We start from the raw sequence: 23,126 nt of genomic DNA on the forward strand, positions 1-23,126 counted from the left end.
TCTCACCCTCAATCCCTCCCCATAAAATTTGAACCAGTGATGTGGACTAAAAGCCACAAAACACCACATAAACCAACTGGTCTACTCATAGGTCTTCTCACATTTATGCACTCATTGCATCCTTCAGAATTCAGAGTTTATTTGCTTTTGCTTCATTGACTAAACTTGTAGACTTAAATCCCCACCGAAAAGTGGAATAAAAGATAATAATGCATCTCAAGATCTTCATGAAAATGCTTTCTGATATTTTAAAATTAAAGTTCATTTTTACATTCATTTTGTAATTCTAAAATAATTTCATGTAAACCTCGCGATACAAGTTGTCACCAACATTCTTTATCTAGATTATTGGAGAGGCTTTATCTTCATGCTATATGGTAAAGTGCCCTTCTATTCAAAACATCGTATTCAACTCAATCTGTTCTGCTCTCTACTGTAATGGTCCGTTTTTAAAACGTTTAACAGCTTTGATTTAATCCAACGTTGAAGGATCTTTAGTAATATAAAGACAATTTCGGGTGATTTAAGCCTCAAAAGTGACTTTAGTATCGACCCATCAAGGAAACTTAGGAAGGACCTTCCATCAACATTAAATTTTCTGCAAGAGGGCTTGGGCAAACAAAAATAGAGGAAAAGCTTTCAAAAGGAACAGATATCAAAGGTACAATGCAACTAGATTTTACCATTTTCAGCCATTCTATGGTCTTATTCACCCCTTAGCATGGCAAACTATTTAGCATGTTTTCACTTGAAAACATGCTAGTAAGCTTAAACATTATTTTGTTATGTGGTGAATCAAAGCAAAATGGCCATTGGAAATCTGGGTACTTGATGTTACAAAGGAGAGAAATACACTCATACCATCAGATTGGTAGCATCTCTTTAATCAAGAGTTGGACATCTTGTCTATACTTTTTGGGTTGATTCTCCTTGATTGTCAGTTCTATGATAACTCATTATAATACATTTTATTAACAATATTTCGTGGATCACACTGCTTCCTACATGATTTAAGGTTGATAACTTTTAGTATAATAGTAACACTACAAATCAAGTTTATATACAGTTTCAGAATTGGTTCACTGTTAGAATCAAAATATGATTTCATTGGTTTGCCCTCGGGGGGTGGGGGGGGTAAAGCCAAAAGGGAAGTACAGAATATAAGCTTCCGAATCAAAAAACATCTACGCACTTCAAGACAAACAACATTAACCTAAGTTCCTCTAGGGCAAAAATACTTGCAACACAGTAACATAAATCAAATTGAGAAATGCATAATGTGCATCTTTTATTGAGAGAAAAGAATGTAAAAAATATCAGCTCGTTCATAGCTATTAGTAACAAATTTAGAGGCATTTTGCCGTCACTCATAATCTATTTGGCAAATAATGTTTTGCCATACCCTACATTACATTAAAAGTACATCAATATAACTTATCTTCATGAAATCATTTCTCATTCTCTTCCAATTTCATTAAAGCACGTTACGACCTTGCCATCGGCCCTAACAGTGCTGCTTTATACCTTCATCTCCAAGAACTTTCCACACACCAAACATTGAGATATTGACACCAGAGGTCCTACAAAAAGCAGAAAAAACACAGTAACTACCTCAAAACAAAATGAATTTTGTGGAAAAAAATTAAGAAATAAAGGCAGCAACTCTACTAGGAGGGGTAGCAGTATTCACTCTTGGAACATTTCTGAGATACCATGGTAGTAGTTTCCAAGGCTAGTTCCTGAAATATTGAGATATATTGGAGAATAAGAAAAACGTTTTTTTCTAAACAGCTAAGAGATTCTGGGGCCTCAGACATATGCCGAAAAGACGTGATTATTGAGTGTGCCTGACATGCACCAAAAACATGATCTGAAGTGTGATTTGTTTCTTGTCCACTCAATACAAGAAAATGATTAGTCACGTTGCATTCTGGTCAATTTGGTTGTGAATTTTTATAATTACTCCACATTTCATGGCTATAAATTTTTTGAGAATACAAGAACCAAAACAACCAGCATCACTATCATTCAACACAGCAGCTGACATACTCTGGCTCTCGTCTAATTGTACAAAACTTTTAAAGCCACACAACACTAGAACAACGAAAAATACCAACTTCAGTTGTCAATATGCACATATACTATCATGAAGCAAACAACTTCTACCAGCCAAATCTCTACAGAGCGCTTCTATGTTTCATGCTAACAGATAGACCTGTCACTGCTAAAAACTCCAACTATTATAACAAAAACATAAAATCATCCCATGTCAGAAACGTTATCTGGAAAAGTGGCTGCATGCATGCATGCAGGATAACTGCAATATTGTTGCATACTGCTGGTCACTAGAATAAAAGAAGACTAGCGCTTGTGAATTTGTTGGCATGTCAAATTAACAACAGCACGAGTTTAGCTTACAAAACATAACCTATAAATTCCAATCTCGCAACTAAAAGAAATAGACATGTCCAATCACATTCTATATGACTAATCTGGTTTTAACATGGACACATATATAAACAAATTGTATAATCTGAAATCTATTTTAATTTTATACAACAACAAAAAAGTACTTACATTCAACTGACTCCTTTAAAAATGATCATGTCTTGAGATTTACACTGGCAAAGTATAGTTCTCAGTAATTTTTTGGTAGCTCCCTAATCACAATATGGCAAGCATGCCTTTTCCTCAATACAGGAGCAATTACATTTAGCAAGGCGACATTCAAACAGAATACTTCATGGCTAAGAAGCTGCAAGTGAGGGTCTATCTATCAGCCAAAGTGACCCAAGACTTCTACCTACCCTAATCACAAGCAAAAGTACATGCAGCCCACAAGGAGTGGGCATCTTAACGGGAAAACTTTATGGGAGACTTGAAATCTGCTGTGAGCAATAACAGCACTCCTCACTGACAGATTTCTCCATGTGAAAAAGAAAAGGAAAATGAAAAGCAATTTAAAAACATGAAACAAATACTGCATGGATTGGTTGTATGTTTTAGCATTCAAGCCTGCAAGTTCACTTGCATGTGTTGCTCAACATGAATATCCCGTATAGCAGAATCATCACAAGTTCACTGAACAATAATCAGTTGTCAGTTCAACAAGCAAGATGATCATAAAACTTGTCTTCCAGAAAAGCTTTCTTTCGTAATGAAAGAATGGCTTCAACAGCACTTGGTAAAACAAGAAAAATCAAAACAAAGGGAGTATGGTAGAAGAAAAATAGAGCAAAACTCAGCACTACATTCCCATGTGCAAGGATGACATTTCACTCAGCAGTCACTAGAAGAGCAAACTTCCACCCAGAGCAGGGGGTAAACATTGCAAAAATCCCTTGCTGGGACTATAGCACTACTCTCCACTGGCTGTGCACCCTACCATGCATAACATGGGTACCACTCCTTGTACATACGTGGAAAGGACTGTAATGTGCAAATTTCAAGGTTTTCTAAACATGTAGTAGTTTAGCCTCAAAACATTATAACTTAGTCAATCCATGGGGGATCAGAAAAAAAAAATGAGTACAAGTGATGCCACAAGTCCCAACTTCTCTGCTTTGGCGTTAAGCGTAATAACCCGAGTATTTCGTGATCCCAAGATTTTGAGGCCAAACTGACAGAATTTCAATTGACAGACAAAGTTCTGTCTGTCGGCATCACTAACTAACAGACCAGTACCAAAAGGATATCGGCAGCCAGGGTTCAGCAGTCTTGGTGGCAAGGAGCCAGGCAATAGATCGCTCAGCGGTAGGGCTATACAGTGCTTGGTGGTGAGACAGTAGAGAGCTAAATGGTGGATAGCAAAAGCTCACAGCAACAGGCTTCTGTCTGTCGGCTCATCAATTAACGGGGACATTCTGTTGCCCGTCGGTGTTTCATAACTTCAATGCTTCCTGGTTGGGCGGTGGTGGCAGACAGGACAGCAAATGATGCCAATCTTTCTGTTATCTTGCTCTGTCAATTGACACCTTGGCACAACGATTTCAAGTCAGACAATGAAGACTGGAAACTTCAGTATTTCATTAAATGTGTGCAACTGTTAACTCTGTTGCCCTGGCTCTACCTGGTCAAAATCTGAGCTTGGCTCAATTTTATTTGTCCTTACAAACCCCAATAGAGGGACCTACAACATAAGGAAAACTCTCACATACACACAGGGTAATTGATTCAGACGATATGATTACACATTCAGGCATGACCTCGCACAGATATTTTTACAGCTCTCATACACACACACACACACACACACACATATATATATATATAGATATTGATTCAGACCATATGATTACACATTCAGGCACGACCTCGCACAGATATTTTTACAGATCTCATATATATATATATATATATATATTCAGACCATATGATTACACATTCAGGCACGACCTCCCTCTGATCTGCCTTAATATTTAAAAAAAGTACCTCTAAAATATGATCATACATAAGATAGCTCAACAACCCAAAATTAATTCCTATATTATCTAGCAAAATCCCATATTTGACTACATTATCCCTTTAACAACAGAAACCAAATGACACTAGACTTACTTCCTAACAAATTCAAATTCCTTCCAGACTATAGCTAGGAAAAATATTACAAATTTAGTCAAAGGTGAATTTGACTTGTAGATGCCCCTGCATCAACAACAAGCATATGTTGTTTTATCCCTTCAGCATCTAATAAATCCAAATTTAAGATGGATCTATGCTATACTATTGTTGTTGTTTAGATATGTAAACTTCTTTGTGGAGATTAAGAAAAAAAGTTTGTTCTTCTTAGTTTTGTCACATTATACACACCTGTGCACCATTATTTATTGTTGCCCGTTATATATGTAAAGCTATCAAATACATTGACTCATATTTTATTGTAACAGTAATTAAGAGAAAGTGTCTACTCTTTTTTTCAGTGTTGCACTTACGGATAGGCACACCAACAAAAGTGTTGAAGGCCCCCCTTTTGACTCATATTTTACCGTAATGGTAAATTGGTAATTAATAAGTGTACTCTTTTTTCTGTGTGACATCAACTTACAAAGAGGCACACCAATGCTTCTGTTGAAGCTACCCCCACTTAGGCTATAGATAGAGCTCCATGCTTCTCTGAGTGTAATGATGTAGTTAAGCACAAAAGCATCAAAAATCTCCCCCACCCAGGCTGCAAAGAACGTCATTTCTCTCAGCACAGTGAATATTTAATAAATAACTGTATTCCATTCCTTCATTAGAGGAATACTAGAGAATACACAAATATGAATTATTCTGTAAATTTCAGACATCTAGTTTCTATCAGTCACAGCCCAAAGTCAATGGGCAAGGAATGACATATGACAAACGGATGGAGTGAATGAACATTATAATAGTAGTATTCCAGGTCGTCCACCCTTTCAACTACTACATCCAAAATGGAAGAACAAATCATGATAATTGGGAGAGAATGGGCACAGGGGAGGGAGATGTTTTTGTACCATCCACGATGTTGAGAAGCAAATAAGATAAACAGTGAATAATACAGATTATTTATTAGTGTAAAAAGATCATTGTTTTAAAAAACGGCAGAGTCAGACCAAGCCAATGCCTGGCCGGGTCGGCTCGGTGGCTGAAACAGAACAGCTGGCCGGGTTGTTACCAAGCCAGTCATTGACTCGGTCAACTCGGTAACAACTCGGCCGGCTCGGTAACAACTCGGCCTGCTTGGCTCTTTGACAAAAATCCTGAAGCACATTTGTCAAAAGTTGTTCTGCCTCCTACATATCAATGGCATATTTATAGCCTTAAGTAATCTATCATTGTGATAAAGTTTTGAAAATTACAAGGCCGAAGTATGGTTATCCTAGTGGCATGAATTAGAAAACTGAAACAATGCAATGCAATGTTTTTAAAAAGGAAAACATTCTGGCACCAATTCACCCTTGCTCAGTATATAGATGAGCAATCTTTGCATATTTTGCCTCTAATGGTTTTAAATCTTAAAATCTACGTTACTGGATCCGGCAGCAGAGGGGCAAAGATCTCCGTATCCTCGGATCTGATCCGGATCCGGATCCGGATACACAGGAATACGTGCTAAATACAACAGGTGGCGGATGTGCACTTTTTGGAAACAACTACTCCTCGCCAAAAACGTATGTCTAGTATAAAGCCGGAACCCGCATAACTTTTGCCCAAATTCTGAAACCCGAAAAAAGTTAAAAATTAAAATGGGTGTATGCGTTGGAGTTTAGGGTTTTCGCTTTTTACGCTAGTTAAAGTTCCACCATTTCAGTGTGCTGAAATCTTTCCCACAGCCGCATTTTTTTTATATAACCACAGCCGCATGCCGCATTTTATAGTTTATAATTTAGAAACGATAACCATAGCCGCATTATTTAGAAACGATAACCACAGCAGCATTTATAATTTATAACCACAGCCGCATTATTTAGAAACAATAACCGGTTAATTTCCCATTTTTGAAAACCTGTTTTGAAGTGCGTTTACCCATCGCGTTTATATATTATTATTATCAGTTTGATAAATTATCAGCGTTTCTATAATTTGAAATATATAACTTTGCATATGCTTCAGTTTTATTAACTTTCAAATGAGCTTTCAAATGAACATTTAAAAGAAATCATATATATTTTGGTTTTTGGTATTGATATTTTGATATATACATAATATTATAATAATAATATATATATGTAGCTTTCAAATGAATATTTAAAATCTCATATATATTTTAGTTTTTGTCTATTGATATATACATACATACATATATATACATATATATATATATATATATATATATATATATATAAAATTCAAATTGTGTATTGATATATATACATACATACATACATACATATATATATATATATATAAAATTCAAATTGTGTATTGATATATATATGTTATTTAATTCAAATTGTGTATTGATAATTATTAACCATCAATATTTTTGAACTCTAAAGTGTTTTTTAAAATTTTAAAAATATTATTATATTTTTTTTTGTACGTGACGTATCCTTGCCGTATCCGGATCTTGGATTTTCAAAAAACTAGCGGATCCGGATCCGGATCCGAATCCGTATCCGTATCCTGGTAACATAGCTTAAAATTAATTTTCCATTAAAAATTAATTATTTCATTTATTTTTTTAAAGACCAGTTCATTGAGATGTGACCAGTCCAGTTTTTCCAGTTCTGGTTCAATAACTGGTTTGATAGCTGGACCAGGTTGGTTTCTGCTTCCAATTTTTAAAATTATGGTCCAGGAGACCCCCTTTCAGAGGGGAGAATGCCCACAAGTTTCCCTAAAAGATAAATCCCCCCTATGTGTTCCCCCAATAGCAAGGCATGGGGAAAGTACCCCATTGAGTTCCCCATCTTGTAAACATGGTAAGCTTGGGGGCATATCTCCCAAGGGAGCCAACCCATCTGTTAATCATGGGAATTGACATGGTAAGCACTTGGCACTACACCATTCAAAACATAGGTAAACACATTGAGGCATAACTTGCTTAGGGTACAAGGCCACCTTCTTTCTCTTACATAGCTCCAATACCCACCCCTTTGCATTAACTCGATTATGGAAGAAAAAGTACTACAACAGGACCGAGATAACTTTCTCCTCTAATGAGAAAGGTTTTAACATCTCCTAATGGTCTTGACTCATTAGGCATTCCCAAACTCCCACTTCATGTTAGGGGTTTTGACCCTCTAAAATGTTCTTGAAGGTCCATATGCAACTAATCCCAGGCATAATGGTAATGGGATATGACATGGCATCCACTTGGAACTACATTGATCAAACCATTTGAACTTGTCAAAGGCAAAATTCCTCCATTTGAACTCCAAATAAGGTGCTCTTTGGACCATTTGGTGAGCTCTTCACAAATAGAACGATCCTCAGTAGGAAACTTTGTTGGAAAAGTTTTAGGGGCCAAAACATTCATTTAACCTCAAAAACAAGCTCTACAAGTTTCAAGGCCCCATATCAGCAAATCAAGATCAACCCCCTAAAAATGGGCCCAACAATGCAATGAGTTATAACTCTGATTTTCCACACCATAAAGCACCAAAAGGAATGATAAACTATATATTGTTCAATTTCAAATCAGTAAGTAGCATCAACCTAGATAGTAGAAACCAAACAAAACATCACAATAAAATTCCAACAAACACAAACTACCTTAACTTCCATTTGCTAATAGGGTGGGAACCCTACTAAGTTGATTGTTAGCCACAAAACAAATCATCCACCAAGGATTCTTCAATGATAATTGAATGTTGGCAACTAGCAACAATGTCAACACTGACTTACAAATTGTTAATCATGTTCCCCATAGAATTCTTCATCAACCTAACATGAATCAATAATGATTGAACATAGACTACAATGAAGCACAAAGAATGGGGACGCAACACAAGGCAAAAAGGTGGCAATGATAGTTGAATGTTGACAACTATGCACAATGTCAACAATTACTTGCAGATTGTTAGGCACTTTCCTCATGAATTCTTCATCACTCTACCATGAATCAATAATGATGGACATAAACTACAATGAGGCACAAAGAATAAAGAACCCAACACATGAGGCAAAAGGGTAGCAGGGATAAGGCAAGGCAACACAAAAACAATGGGGAAGAGAGCATAAAATGGTGAGGGACATGCAATTGGACTTATCATAGGGTGGTGATCAATGAGTAAGAATGGTGGAAACCTCTAAAGAACAAATTTCAAAATTCTCTTTTTTAGAAGTGATAAATGCAAGATCCTTCCCAAACAGAGTGAACATAAATGTGATACCCTTCGAGAGATCACTCTTGGGACACAATTCTAAGCTAGGGTTTTCAATGAATACAAGAAAGAGTTGTATCTCAAAACAACATTACAACACTCATTAATCTATGAAGTAGTGATGCTCTTAATTGGATACACAATCGTACAACAAATAATTTAGCAGCATGTTGATTCCACAAAAAACTACTTATAAACTAGCATTGATTTATTATGCAATTACAGACTTACAAAGATCCATCAATAACATCATAAGCATAGCTTACATAGACTATAGCTAACCATTAGAATCCTATCTTAGTCTTGCTGTCACAATTTACACTAATCTAGCCTGGTAGGTTGCTTTGCACTGTTAATTGCCTTGGCTACTTCAAACACCAATCATTCAACACTCCTTAAACCCTTGTGGACTTCTCTACTTGTACCCATTTTTGTTACCCATGGCCTCAAAAACAATCTCTTGATCTTCCACTACCACAACGAATTGACCCTCATAAGCCCTCTACCTCAGGCAAGCTTGTATTGGTCTCTCTCTCAACCTCTATGAACTAGATACGACCCTCAATTGCCCAAGGGAAGCAGTTCCCAACCTCGTTGCCACAGAGAATTAAGTTTCCACCCTCCTCGCTGCCTCAAAATAGTGATCTGCTACCTTACAAGGTTGACCCAACCCCCGTTGCCATAGATAATCGAACTTCCAATATTTGTTGGCCACAAAAAGTATGATCCTCAGCCCAGGTATGCCAATTATTACCACAAAAGAAGATTTCTTATCCCTTTGCTGCCCAAGAAGCCAAATCTTAGCCTAAGTATGTCATCCGTTGCCACAAAAAGACAATTGTGGCCCTTTGTTGCCTCAGAGGATCATTACCAACCCTTCATTTACCTCAGAAAATGACTTTTTGCCTTTGAATGATCAATCCAACCCTTGTTGCCTTAGAAATGAAGATTTCAGCCTTGGCTTTGCCTCAAAAAGTTGATCCTTCAATCAAAATTTGGCCTCGTAACCAGAAAGGAAGAAGGGTTGGTTAGGGTGGAATCTTTCACAACCAAAACCAATCAAGAAAAGGGGTCTTAAAACCTACCAAGAGCCTCAGCCCAAAAAATCAAAAAGAACAACAATCCATGATGATCCAACCTCATCCCAAAAATCAGAGAGAACAACAATGCATGATGATCCTAATGAATCTCCTCTCCTTTTTATAGATTCCCTTCGAGGATTTTCCCCTCCTAATTTCAATTTTCAGTCGCAAACAAGTTTCCCTCCATTTGCCCCTAATTGACTATCATTATCTATTGTTATCTAAGTAACATTAAATAATGGTTTCCCCCTTCTCAAATGACTATAGCTACAGGGTTAAATAGGCTACTACATCCTCCCAACGGCAATTTAATTTGAAGAGGACATTACAGTACATGCTTCCCAACATAGCTTATCCTCGAGCAATTGCAAATTTGAGCGTTCCAAGATCTATTCTGGCACATATGTAGCCCACCACTGGGATAGGTCTTGTGAAAAAAATTTGTGTGCTTCCGCATACATAATAGGACCACCATTTGCATCCAAGCAAGCAACGTCAAATGCAATTGCGATCAACAAGTTAAGATGCTCTACAAAAGACCAACCTCAACATCAAGTCAGAAATATGAGAGCCTAAATTATAGTGTTTTATCTTGACTTGAGGATACACAGCAGGATTTAGTTTTTGGGTATTTCCTTCACTAGGAATATGAAGACTAGAATTTGTTGAAGGAAATGTAACTAGGTTCAGTCTTCATAAATGTACTTTTGATACTTGTACTTATTCAAGAAAAGAAATATTATTTTTTTAATATATGTCAATGAGTTTCTTGCTCACTGAAATAGGTTTAGCGCATGTTAAAGTGCTATAGGTGAGTCAAATAGTCAACAGAAAAATGTTGAAGACCTTAAGAGCATGTTGCACTATGTATATGTTTGTATAAGAGTCAAAAAATATCCCTCCAAGCAAAGTCAAGTCTCCTACAAAGCAAAGGCACCATCAAAGAAGCAATCTGAGCTATATATATGTCAAGTCGACCTGCAGTCCTATAGTTGGCCTGAAGGAGGGGCAGTCCTCTATATATAGAGGTTGTCCACTCCTCTAAATAGAACGCACTCATATCTCTGAAATCAACGAAGTAAGGAGGCAAGTAAAGGATGAACAAAGGACGAAGAAAGGATCTCCAAGTGCAACGAAGGAAAAGGGTACACAACCGAGTTTAAGAAGATTGTTTCTAGGGCAAGTTACAGCCACACGTGCGTGAAAAGGAGGGTTGTCTATGCTATTATGACAGCAACAACTCAGCTGAAATATCTCACTATTTGAGGCTAGTAAACTAGGCCTATAACACCTCCCAATCAAGCGAAGAAGAAGGGCACTTAAGTGAAGGAGAAAAGAGCCTACAACATCAAGTAAACCACCACACGTGCAAGAAATTATGGACAGTCATACCAAGTATGTACCTACATCTCAAGGAAGAAGCTCATTTGGTCAAGAGGAAGGAAGGGATCATCACGAATAAGGAGTCTCATCATAGACCAAGAATAAGTGCCTCTTCTAGAGCAAGTGTAACAAGGTTTACCAACAATTGAAAGAAGAATGAAGTGTTGGAAGGAGGAGGACGAAGTGTCGAAGAACAAAGTGCCATAAGAAGAAAGTGTCGAGGAACAAAGTGCAAAAAGGAGGAAAGACTTGACTTGTGCTTGGAGGGTATTCTTGTCAAGGGTCTAGGGTTTGGCATTGATCAATAAGAAGCTTCAATTAGAGAAACTTACCAAAGGGGTTTTCCTCTCAAGAGGAGAGAGGTTTTGGCCCTCGCATAGAGCCATCATCTTGTGTTCTTGTTCTTATGTTTTTGGTAGCAGTTTGATGAAGTACACACACATGCATTAATAAGAAGAAGAAGATTAACCTAACAACAAAAGTAAAAAGACTCCACAAACTGTTAGCAAGTCAAGAAGAATCACACTACACCTAATTGCCCTTGATTCTTCAACAGAATCACTCGTCTTTTGCATTTCATCAAGAATTTTGCAAGCTTCTTATGCCCTGTCCAATTTGGAGAGGCAATACCAAATTGTACCGCAAACATACTTATGTAAAACAAATTCCCTTTCGAACCATCTACTTATCAAATCATATGCCATTGATCCCTTGGTACACTTAACACCGTGAATTAATGACTTCAATGTTGCTTTGATTCGTAAAAGATTTTTCTTCCTCATCTTCTCCAAAACATGGAAGGCCCCTTCTAACTTTTTGTATTTGCACAGCCCATTAATCACTACTGTGTATGTGGAAACACTAGGAATTTGGCCATCACTCTCTGTTTGCTTCAACAACCTCATCTATTATACCATTCTTGCAAGCTCCATTACCACCATTAAGAGTAGTGTCGCCTCCCAGAACTCTGGTTCTAACAACCATCTACATTGGGGAAGTATTAGTTCCACCCAATAGCTCCCCAAAAGCATTGGCACTCGTCTTGCCTCCAAATCCATGCGATTAACAATGTAAACACTTGCACAATCAAATGATCACAAGTTGGAACCCATATCGTGATGCTCAGAACATCAAATGCAAGCAATGATGCTAGGGAAATATGGAACTTTGACCCCATGCCAATGTCCAATGTAACAACATGTTCAACAAACATTGTGGAGGTTTGGAAATAATGATAGCGAACACATTACCAGTTGCAAAACTACAATCAAGGATTTTCTCAAAAGGCACTTAATTCTTCATCCAACTGGAACAAACAACTTTGTTGATTCTACCAATTGGGCTAGGCCAACAAACTAGAGCATATGTAACATGTAGTTTGTTGGGTGTAAACTTTGGAGATGATGAAATAGAATAATATCAAGGTTGTAGACATGAGGCAATTGTTGCAAAGAAGACACCGGGAGGTTTCACAATGGAAATTTTGCCATAACTTCTAAAGGACCCCCTTGACTCACAATAATCCATTAGGAGTACTCATCCTTTCCGGTTAGTGATAAAAGAAACTTCAACCTCTCTGCTTCAACTAGAACAAATGCATGACTAGCCAAAGCAACCAATCATCAATGCGACCTTTTGAGGAGGATTCAACAAATCTACATAATGAGAAAGAGCATGTTGCAGAGTGCATGGACTAGGGAAGGGTGGTGGCAAGAAACTTCCAACAAGAGGCATACCATCTTCTTTGTCACTGTGTACTGAAATTATTGTCTAGTGGGTAGCGTAGCAACTTTGCAGCTTCCTCCACAGTTTCATCTGAGTTTTCTATAGACACCAACATGATCTCCAATCTCAGCCATAAGGCCAATGCTCGTGATATCAAATTCCAAATGGATGCAAGAATGATCAAACAATTGTGTATTAAGTTCTCTTCACACTACTACATTTGCTCAATAAGGATGAAGGATATCATAAATGGCTTGACCATTCTACTTTGTATAAGTTTCCTCATAAAGTGGAACTGAAGGATCATGAAGTTCTAGCCGATACTGAGGTGTTATCGTTGTGTAAGGTGTAGCACTTGAAGGTTGATCATCATGCAATAATTGATCTAGCTCAAGCCATACCTACTCTTGCCAAGCAATAGAGCAATCTTTAACGCATTGATCATCATCACCAAGGCCCAATGGAACAAGTCATTTCCCACCTTGCTCACTCAATGATTCATCTATTGTGCAAGCAAACTTATTAAAATCATATTGTCTATTTGCTTATAGCCGAATACCCCATAGGTAATGGTTGGAAAGCCAAGGCCCTCTCTCTTTTCGCTCAGTAAACCACATGTAGAGCCTTGTTGCATTATTAGTTAGCTCTCGATCTACTTGTTCCCTTGTAAGGTGAAGCTTCAAAAACAAGATCTTTTTTATTTTCTCAACACGGACTTAATTGCGCCCCATTCACAATTGACATTGGGTTGCTTACAAGTGTTCCATTACACCCAACAGAAACAACACAAACATAAGAGAAACCTTTCCACCGCCTTGGTTTATAATATGTATAACTAGCTTCTTCATGTTCACCATCATCATCATCGACCAACTGCAAAGGTTTTGGTAAGGTTGATAGATGCTAAAGATGGATTGTTAGTCGATAGTACTTATTCCCTTCCAAGTACAAGCAAACTTCAATCGTAGCTTTCTTAACTACAAAATTGTGTTCACATAAAGCTTGGGGCCCCACTAAACTAAATTGAAGGGTTGCATTTCCATGTCCCCTTTGTTGTGGTCCAAGAGGAAGTTCAATGAAGAAAGGTGCCCATAACATAGGCAATTGGAAATCTAATGGTCTTTCTTTAATTTCAATAGTAGAAAGAGTGACTACTTCATCAATTGATGTGGACCCATTTTTTGCTTGCTCCAATCTTGAAGAGGAGTATGTTATTCTATTTCTCTACCCATAAATGATGGATCTAAGGCCAAAATGGCACTTGGAACTTGATCTTGCATTGATTCATTCTCCAAAACCTTTATGTCGTTATCCTTGAATCCTTAATTCTAGCAAATAAGTCCAACTTCTTCATCCAAGACAGACTTGTGACCACCCATGCATCTAGTGGCCTTGTTCCAGCAACACTAAAATAAACTATATGTTAGACCTTCCTCCTAATGAAAATTGCTTGGGCAACATCTTAACCCCACAAAGAACCAGGTACCATTTTATAATTAGACTTGCCATCAATTCTCCCAATTAGTATTGATTTTTTGTGATCAATGTCTACAAGCACAGATATTCTATCTATGCCTTGTTTACTTTCCACAGATACAATTTCTCCCCAACTGTCATTGGTGGTTGGATCATAGGCTTCACCTTTAACTATCGTTTCACCTGTATCTACAACATGATTGATAGGGGATTTTGTTCAACAGTTGTGCTCTTTTTGTCTAACACTACTATCCCATCTTCTATAGATCTGCAATTTCCTTTTCCCTTTGTCGCTTCTACTAAAGCCCATACTCCAACCCACTCTATCACCTTTGCGAAGTTTTTGTTATAATCTTCAAATACCTTATAATCTTCAAAATCACACAAGAATTATGCGTTCACCCTTTCTACTGAGAGAAGTAATTCCTACTGCAACAATTCTCAGATAAACACTTGAGGCTAGCAAGAAAGCCAACTACTTGTGACACAATTATGAGCTGGGGTTTCCAATGAATACAAGAATGAGTTGTATTTCATAACAACATTGCAGTACTCATTAATCTATGAAACAATGATGCTTTTAATTGGATACACACTAGTATAGCAAAGAATTTAGCAATATGTTGATTCCACGAACAATTGTTTATAAAGTAGTGTTGATTCAACATGCAATTACAAACTTACAAGGATCCTGTGATAACATCATAAACATAGCTTACATAGATTGTAACTAACCATTAGTCATATCTCAATCGTGTCGTCACAATTTACACTAATCCAGCCTTGTTAGTTACTCCACATTGTTAATTGCCTTGGCTGCTTTAGACCCCAATCATCCAACACTCCTACATAAATCCTTTCTACTAAGAGAAGTAATCCCTATTGCAACATTTCTCAGATAAACCCTTGAGACTAGCAAGAAATCCAACTCTGATACCACTATGATATTTCTCTCAGGAAATTGCCCTTGGGACACAATTATGAGCTAGGGTTTTCAATGAATACAAGAACGAGTTGTATCTCATAATAACATTACAATACTCCTTAATCTATGAAACAATGATGCTCTTAATTGGATGCATGGTAGTATAGCAAAGAATTTAGCATTCTGTTGATTCCACAAACTGTTTATTAAGTAGTGTTGATTCAACATGCAATTACAAACTTACAAAGATCCAGTGATAATATCATGAACATAGCTTACATAGACTGTAACAAACCATTAGTCCTATCTCAATCCTATCGTCACAATTTACATTAATCCCTTCATTTGCCCCAAATTAACTATCATTATCTAATATTACCTACATAACATTAAATAATGACTATAACCGATGGAGTTAAATAGGCTATTACGTCCTCCCTTGGGCAGTTTGATTTGAAGAGAACATTAAAATAAACAACTAATGAGGGAGAAACCCCTTTTTGAGTAATAGATCATCAAAGGAAGGTAGCTAGTATTATGAAGACTGAGGTTAAGAGCTTTAAACAAATCAATCTTCTAATTAATTAATTGTTCAAGGCACTTTTAGGGAAGTGGGGGTGAGCAAAATCAAGAATCTGATGCCTTGTAATAGAATGGTGGCATTAGATAATCAAATTGGTGAGCAAAAACATGCATCTAATCCCTTATAATAGAATGGTGTCATTAGATAGTCAAACTAGAATATAAATGAGACTAATCACATTGTTGAATTTACATTCATCAACATATGATAGAGTTTTATTGATCCATGACATATAGCTAATAGCCTCCCATGATGGATTCCATTTTATCCCCTTAAAGTGATTAATTCTCAACCTAGAATCACCTTCATAATTATATTTCTTAAAACCTTGAATTAGTGATTACATGACACCTATATTATGAGATTAAAGTTCAACCTACTTGTTAGCCTTGATTTCTACAAGTTGGCAAAAGATTAGTTATGCTAAATTCATGATTTCAACAAACCCCACATACTCCAAAATTTCAATTTTGCAAAAATCGCATTTTTGTTCAAAAAATCATTATTTTTTTCGTGTGGCGATTTTATCGGTGATTTTTCCCAAAATGAAAAAAAATCAAGATAAAATCGTAAGAATCGCCAAAAAATCATGAAAAATCACCAAGATTTTTCCAAAATGATAAATAAAATATATATATATATATATATATCACGATAAAATTGAAAAAAAAAAAATTGCAATAAAATCATTAAAAAACGCGATAAGATCACAAAAATCACCAAAAAATCATAAAAAGGTTTTAAATCATGGATGCTTTAGATACTAAAAAATTGAAAAGAAAATGATGTTTTCTATTTTTTTAATCTTCCCAATGTTTTGACCATTTCTTCCCGATTTTTACGATTACTTCCTTTTTTAGACCCTTGTCGATTTTATCCCTATCACAATTTTCGCAACATTGCTCCAAACATTATTCTTGGTTTCTACAAGTTTGCAAAAGATCTTAGTTATGATAACTTTATGATTTCAAAAGACCCCCATACTCTCAATTGTTAGTCTTGGTTTCTACAAGTTAGCAAAAGATTTTAGTTCTACTAATTTCATGATTTCAAGACCCCTCATGCTCCCACTACAACGATGTAGCCATTAAAGGAACCATCAGAGTTGAATTTGGTCCATCTTTGTGTAGGTGGATACCATTTAAGTTTCTAAATCATTATTTCCTCTCAAATCCAATCACTTAAAAGTAGAAGGCCAAATCTAACCCACAAGTCCCCTTCCAAGTTTTTCACAAATCAACAAGTTCAAGTTAGAAATCCAAAATTGATTGAGCCTCCATATAACCAAAATTAAGCATTACAAAAATTTCCACAGTATTATTTCCCAACCTTCGGCCAAATACAAGACAAATTCTTACACTTTAGCCTCGTCAAGTCTTTCATTTAGAAAAGTTTTATAAAGATCCCACTTGCTCCTCCTAGACAACAATTTCCATTACAAGCACCATCAAAGTTGAATATGGTCATTAATGGTAAGTAACATGGAAGCTTTCATATCAATAGCACTCAAGTTATGTCTTTTAACAATAGCAAGTCAAACTCTAACTCAAGAGTCAAATTTGGAAAACACCAACCTAAAAACCTAATGATTATGCATTGTTATTGTTATTATTAATTTTTAATGCAAAGATAAATTGGGTTATGATATGTTGCTAGAAAATGCTAGAAAATGAACTTATACTCTCCTCCAGTATCCCACTTCTTTGCACGACTCAACTATGGAACAAAAATAATTGCAAAAAGAATAAGACCCCTTGAATCCACAATATGTTGCTACACTTGGGTCTATGTGGTGTTACAAAGACACATTCTTCTTATACTCCTCCAATATCCCATTTCGTTCCACTACTCAACTCTGGAGCAAAAATAATTGCAATAAGAATAAGATCTCCCGAGTACATGATATGTTGCTACAAAATCACCTTCTTATACTTCCTCCAATATCCCACTACTTTGCACTACTCAACTAAAAATAATTGCAATAAGAATAAGACCCCTCTTCTCTCATGATGGCTAAAGTTCCAACACCACTTTAATATTTATTAGCATTAAGGATTAGGAATTTGCAATGGTCAAAATATAAGTCAACTTATCAAAAGCATAACTCATTTAGTCTACGAGGCAATTTATTCGTCCACTTTGCTACCAACCTAGATCCATCTTAACTATAGATCTACCAAGCATCAAGAGGGATCAAATCTCTTTTCATTCTAAAAAAGGTTTGCATCTCTAAAGATTTGATCCCTCTCGACACTTGATAAAATTTGGAGTTGAGATGGAACTAGGTTGGTTTGATTATGTTGAATACGCTGATTAAAACATAGTTCAATTTAATGTAGGCATAATTCCTTTAAGTCTTCCTCTTCTCTAATATTCGACTCCTTTGCATTGCTCAACCATGGAACAAAGGATTGAAACCCCTATATTCCTAGAGACTTAACTTTTAAATTTTAATGGTTCCAAAAAGTCATTAGGGTTAAAATAAGGTTTTTGCAATCCCCAACCCCCACCACTCAAGGTTAGGGGGTTTTGGACCCTCTAGAATGTTCTTGAATGTCCATATGTGGACAACCTCAGATATGAGTAAATGGGCAATTGCCTGGAATCCACTTAACATTGGTTGAAGCATGAGTCAACTTGTTGTAGGTGTGTGAATATAGCATTGGATGAGACAAAAAGAATAGATACCGCACACATTGGCACATGACAAAAGTGTTGTGAGGATAGTGCAGAACCAAAGAAGGGCATTGGGGATGAAGTGTTAGATTGTGAGTACCATAAGATAGGAGAGAAAGAGGGTGTTGATCAATAAGAAAGGGAGGTAGAAACCTCTTAATTTTATTTTATAATTCCCTTCATTGGAAGTGGTATATGCCATCAAGACTATGACATAAATGAGTCAAGAGTGATAGATCATGAAAGTAAGGGGATAGTATCATGGAGATGGGGGCAAAGAGCTTTAGATGATTCAATCTTCCAACTTCAAGCTAAACGAGATGAAAACCATGTATTTAATCACCTAGGGTAGAATGGCTCTTAATTATTATTCCTACAAGCCAATTATCATTCCTCGCTAGCCTCAAGGGCTAGCTCAATCGGTCGAGTCCATGTTGTTAAGTGCTTCGCCCTGATAGTCTAGCCGACAAGATGATTCCATTCGGGGTTGATCTGCACAGATTTTCCTATGTGAAAAAAACAAACAAACAAACAAACAAACAAAATTATATATATATATATATATATATATATATATATATATATATATATATATATATTCCTCACTCACACCAATGAGATTAAATTCCTCAAAATTTGCTAACGCTAAATTTTTCATTTTATGTAGCTAGAAGCCCCGCACTAAAGCATTTTAATTTATTATGTTAAGATGATTAGTCCATAAGCCTAAAATCTTATTAATTCACACCATAAACCACCCACAAAAACGATCCTTTTAAAAAACCCCATGACACCTTTATTATGACCTTCAACCCAATTGTTAATCTTGAATTCTTTTACTACGAGCTAGCAATTCAAACCATCTTTTAATCATGGACTCTGGGAATTTGAATAAAAAATTGTTATGCAACCTTCATGGTTCTTAAAGACCCTAACTAATCGTATTATGCCACATCACCAATATAGGCACCATCAAAGTTGAGTTTGATGCATTCTTGTGTAGGTGGATAACATGAAAGCTTTCAAAACATTGATGTCTCGCCAGCGGTTCCGGTTTTTAAAACTATAGTCTATGCAGGTTTATTTTATTAGTATAACATTTTACTATTATTGCATGTTTTTTCTATTTTCTTTAGATCTTTTCTTTTTCATTTTGGCGTAAAGGCTTAAAGACATTCACTATGATAGATCTTATTCATACTAAGTTGTAGGTGTACCTCATTCGCAAAACAAGAGAATCAAGTATATCATGTCCAAATTACACTCTAAATAATGAACTCTAGAGCAAACACTTTATGATTGTAAATATAGAACTTTGAGTTGGAACTTTAACCAAATGTCAAATAACATTGCTAATGGCTTATCAACAAAAGACTCTTGGCCGTATCAGCAAGTGATCTAACTCACTCTGACCACAAAAACAAACCCAAATAGAAAGAGTATAAAATAAAAATGGTAACATACCTCCTCCCGTGTCTCACTCAATAATAATAATATTTCCTTTTCAAAATAAAAACTATAATGAAAGTAGCAAATAATATCAGGCTTTTATACAAAGAAAGATATTAATTTATCATTGAACATAAAAATCTTCCATAATGAGAAAAGCAGATGATCAAAGTTTTCATTTACTGTCTATGTAATACAGTCTGCAGAAAAATAATATAAACTAGATACCTTTACATATATATCGGATGTTAAACCACAAATTTTGCCCAAAATAGAAATTCCAGAAAATGAAATTCATTTAAAGCATTTTCAGGATCAATCCTTATGACAACTTTGCCTGATCCTTAAAAAATGCACCATACAATTAAAAACATGTAACGAATTAAATCTCCTAATTTCATTAACTATTGTAACACAAAAAAAATGGAATTGCGATAAACAAAAAGTTTTCAAAACCACTCAACAGAGCTACATTGCCAGAGTCAACTCACTGTGTGACATTTAATGATCTTAAGAGAAAATGCATTTTGAACACCAAGCATCATCTTAGAAGCTGGAATATCACATAAAAGCCCAAAAGATAGACACTTCGATGGGTTGTCTTCAGAATACGTAAGAATCTGATTAACATCTCGAGTATGGGCAAATTCCCCAGACATGCCATATATTTAAAAAGACCTCCGGACTTCCAAATATACAACAAGTAACTAACGAATTTTTAATCTAAACTCAAATTCTTGAAGAGAAACAGAGTATTTCAACCAATTAATTATTATTTCAGAAATTGTTTCTACAAATAAACAATATATTTTAGCGTGGTATCATTCACACTAAATATAAAAATCAAATTCAATAATCTAAACAGAACAATTCGGGAATCACGAAAATTAACATAAGTGATCCAAACGTCATTTCTGTAGTCATTGCAATATAAATAATGCGATAGATAACATAAAAATCCGAAAATAAATAACAGAGTGTGCCACAGATTTACAATACATGCTAAAAGGTAAAGTTAGGTCGACAAATAGATGCCAAAACTGAATAATCATTCTCCCGGGCCTTGAACGCATAAAATTATTCTGTAATACATATTCTCAGCTCTACAAAATCGATCCCTCCGACTACGCTCCAAAACCCTAAAATCTCCCTCGCAAATCTCTCAGCACCTTGCATTTCGGATTAAAGATCTCCAGCAACATACTGAAACTAATCCAAAACTAGGCATATGATTATAACCCTAGGGTTTGAAATATTAAAACCCTCACAAATGGTTCCTGCCCTAGAATCGATTATGTTTCAAATCTGAATAGGCTATTAAAATTTCTATAAATGCAAACCCTGATACTAATAAATTAAAAGGTCTTCTAAAAAGAGATGGCAGTTAAGTCCATACAGGAGAGCACGGTCAAATGGGCACGTATCTCTTAAGAGCCTGCTTCCCAGCGACAAGAGCTCCAACAGCAAGTCCCCCGATTGCTCCGGCGACGGCAGCCGACCTAGGACCAGCGGCGGCCTTGTAAAGCGCACCGGTGCCAAGCCCAGCGCAAACGCTGTTCAAGATATCGTCGGTACCCCTCGCAGCCACGATCCCGCTCTCCAATCCGGCGTAGAGGAGCCCTATGACGCCCAGTCTGTTGCCAAACTTCATTCCCGTGTGGCCAGAGGCGTTCAAGACCCTGTTAACCCTGAGCTTCATGGAATCTCCCGGCTCCCGAGCCTTCAAGCCCTCGACCAGGCCAACGCTGGCACCGGAGACGGCACCGAGGAGATACCCGCAGCCTGTGTAATAGGTGATATTTTCACCCCAAGACCTTCTCTGCACGGCGGCCTCTTCTTGAAATAAGAATTCTGGGGAAGTAGGGATCTGGTATATATTCTGAATCGGCCTGTAATCAATGGCACCGTGCAGATCTCCATAGGGATTGTACAGGCGCCTGCCTTCGCGATCTCCTCCTCCGTCTGCCGAATGATCCATTATTTGATCACTGGTTTCGCCGGGGTACGACTACCACGAGTGTTTCCTCTGGGTCGATCCCGCGACCTGCACCTTCTGTAAATGCAAAAGAAATCACGACAAGGAAAGCGAATAAAGGCGCAAGAATGGAACAGGTTGGCTTACGGGAGGAGGTATATATATAGATGCGGTTCATATTGACCAATATTAGGTTTCGTGGTTTCCAGTCGTCTTCCCGAGAGTAAGGTTTCACACCAACACAGAGAAATACCAAAAACCTTAATTGTTTTACTTGGGAATGCAACCTCCTACGGTAGAATATTCATTGAATATATCCTTCCGTGTATGCATGTGAAACTCCATGAAAAATATCTTTCATGTGTATGAGTTTGATACTTACATATGGTTGCAATACTCTTTCAATTTTTGGTGTAAGATGTGTGTATTGTTGAACTGTAAAGTGCACCCATGTTGCATCTCTATATATATTTTTAAGTAGGTTGAATTTGAATTGGGTTAATCTATCTATAGTGGGAGGTTATTAATGAGATTGTACAAAGTTCTGTTAAATTTAGACATAATCATATAATTTACATTTCTTAATTTTTTGAATGAAATTTGAATTTGGAACTTAGGCTAAAAAACTATTTAATATGTTTTCTTTTTTAGATACAATGACACATTCGAGAAAAAAAAAATTTAAAAATTAAAATATTAAATATTAAAAAATTTATAATTTTTATTTATTAAGTTTTTAAGATATTTATTAAAATATTTTTTTAATTATATTAATGTTAAAATAATTTATTATTTTAAAAATATATTTATATATATATATATTTTTAAAGTTTTTTATTTACACTCGGTTGGTTGAGATCTGCCTCACTTCGACCTTTTTCAGTTTTGAAGGTGAGTTCTTTGAGCAAACCTGTGGAGTTGCCATGGGCTCACCCCTATCCCCTGTTGTTGCTAATCTTTTTATGGAGGATTTTGAATCTAAGGCTCTAAACTCAGCCCGTCTTCTGCCCAAGCTTTGGAAGCGATATGTGGATGACACTAATGTCATCTGGTCTCACGG

General features: G+C 36.4%; 1 protein-coding gene and 1 pseudogene across 1 annotated transcript; both read right to left on the reverse strand.

Annotated features, from left to right (window-relative positions):
* Positions 1 to 1,263: 1,263 nt before the first annotated feature.
* On the reverse strand, positions 1,264 to 22,330 carry TIM23-2 (translocase inner membrane subunit 23-2). The gene is made up of 2 exons (XM_089423917.1): positions 21,488 to 22,330; positions 1,264 to 1,580 (listed from the first exon to the last, which is right to left on the reverse strand). The coding sequence occupies exon 1, from the start codon at positions 22,067 to 22,069 to the stop codon at positions 21,500 to 21,502; it is 570 nt and encodes a 189-aa protein (XP_089280043.1). The 5' UTR covers positions 22,070 to 22,330; the 3' UTR covers positions 1,264 to 1,580; positions 21,488 to 21,499.
* LOC149170531 (NADPH--cytochrome P450 reductase 3 pseudogene) lies at positions 7,207 to 15,203 on the reverse strand (annotated as a pseudogene).
* Positions 22,331 to 23,126: the final 796 nt, after the last annotated feature.

The sequence above is a fragment of the Pinus tabuliformis genome, chromosome 4_2 (genome assembly GCF_031772625.1).
Source record: "Pinus tabuliformis cultivar Carrire ecotype Pingquan chromosome 4_2, CPIR1, whole genome shotgun sequence".
NCBI classification, from domain to species: Eukaryota; Viridiplantae; Streptophyta; class Pinopsida; order Pinales; family Pinaceae; genus Pinus; species Pinus tabuliformis.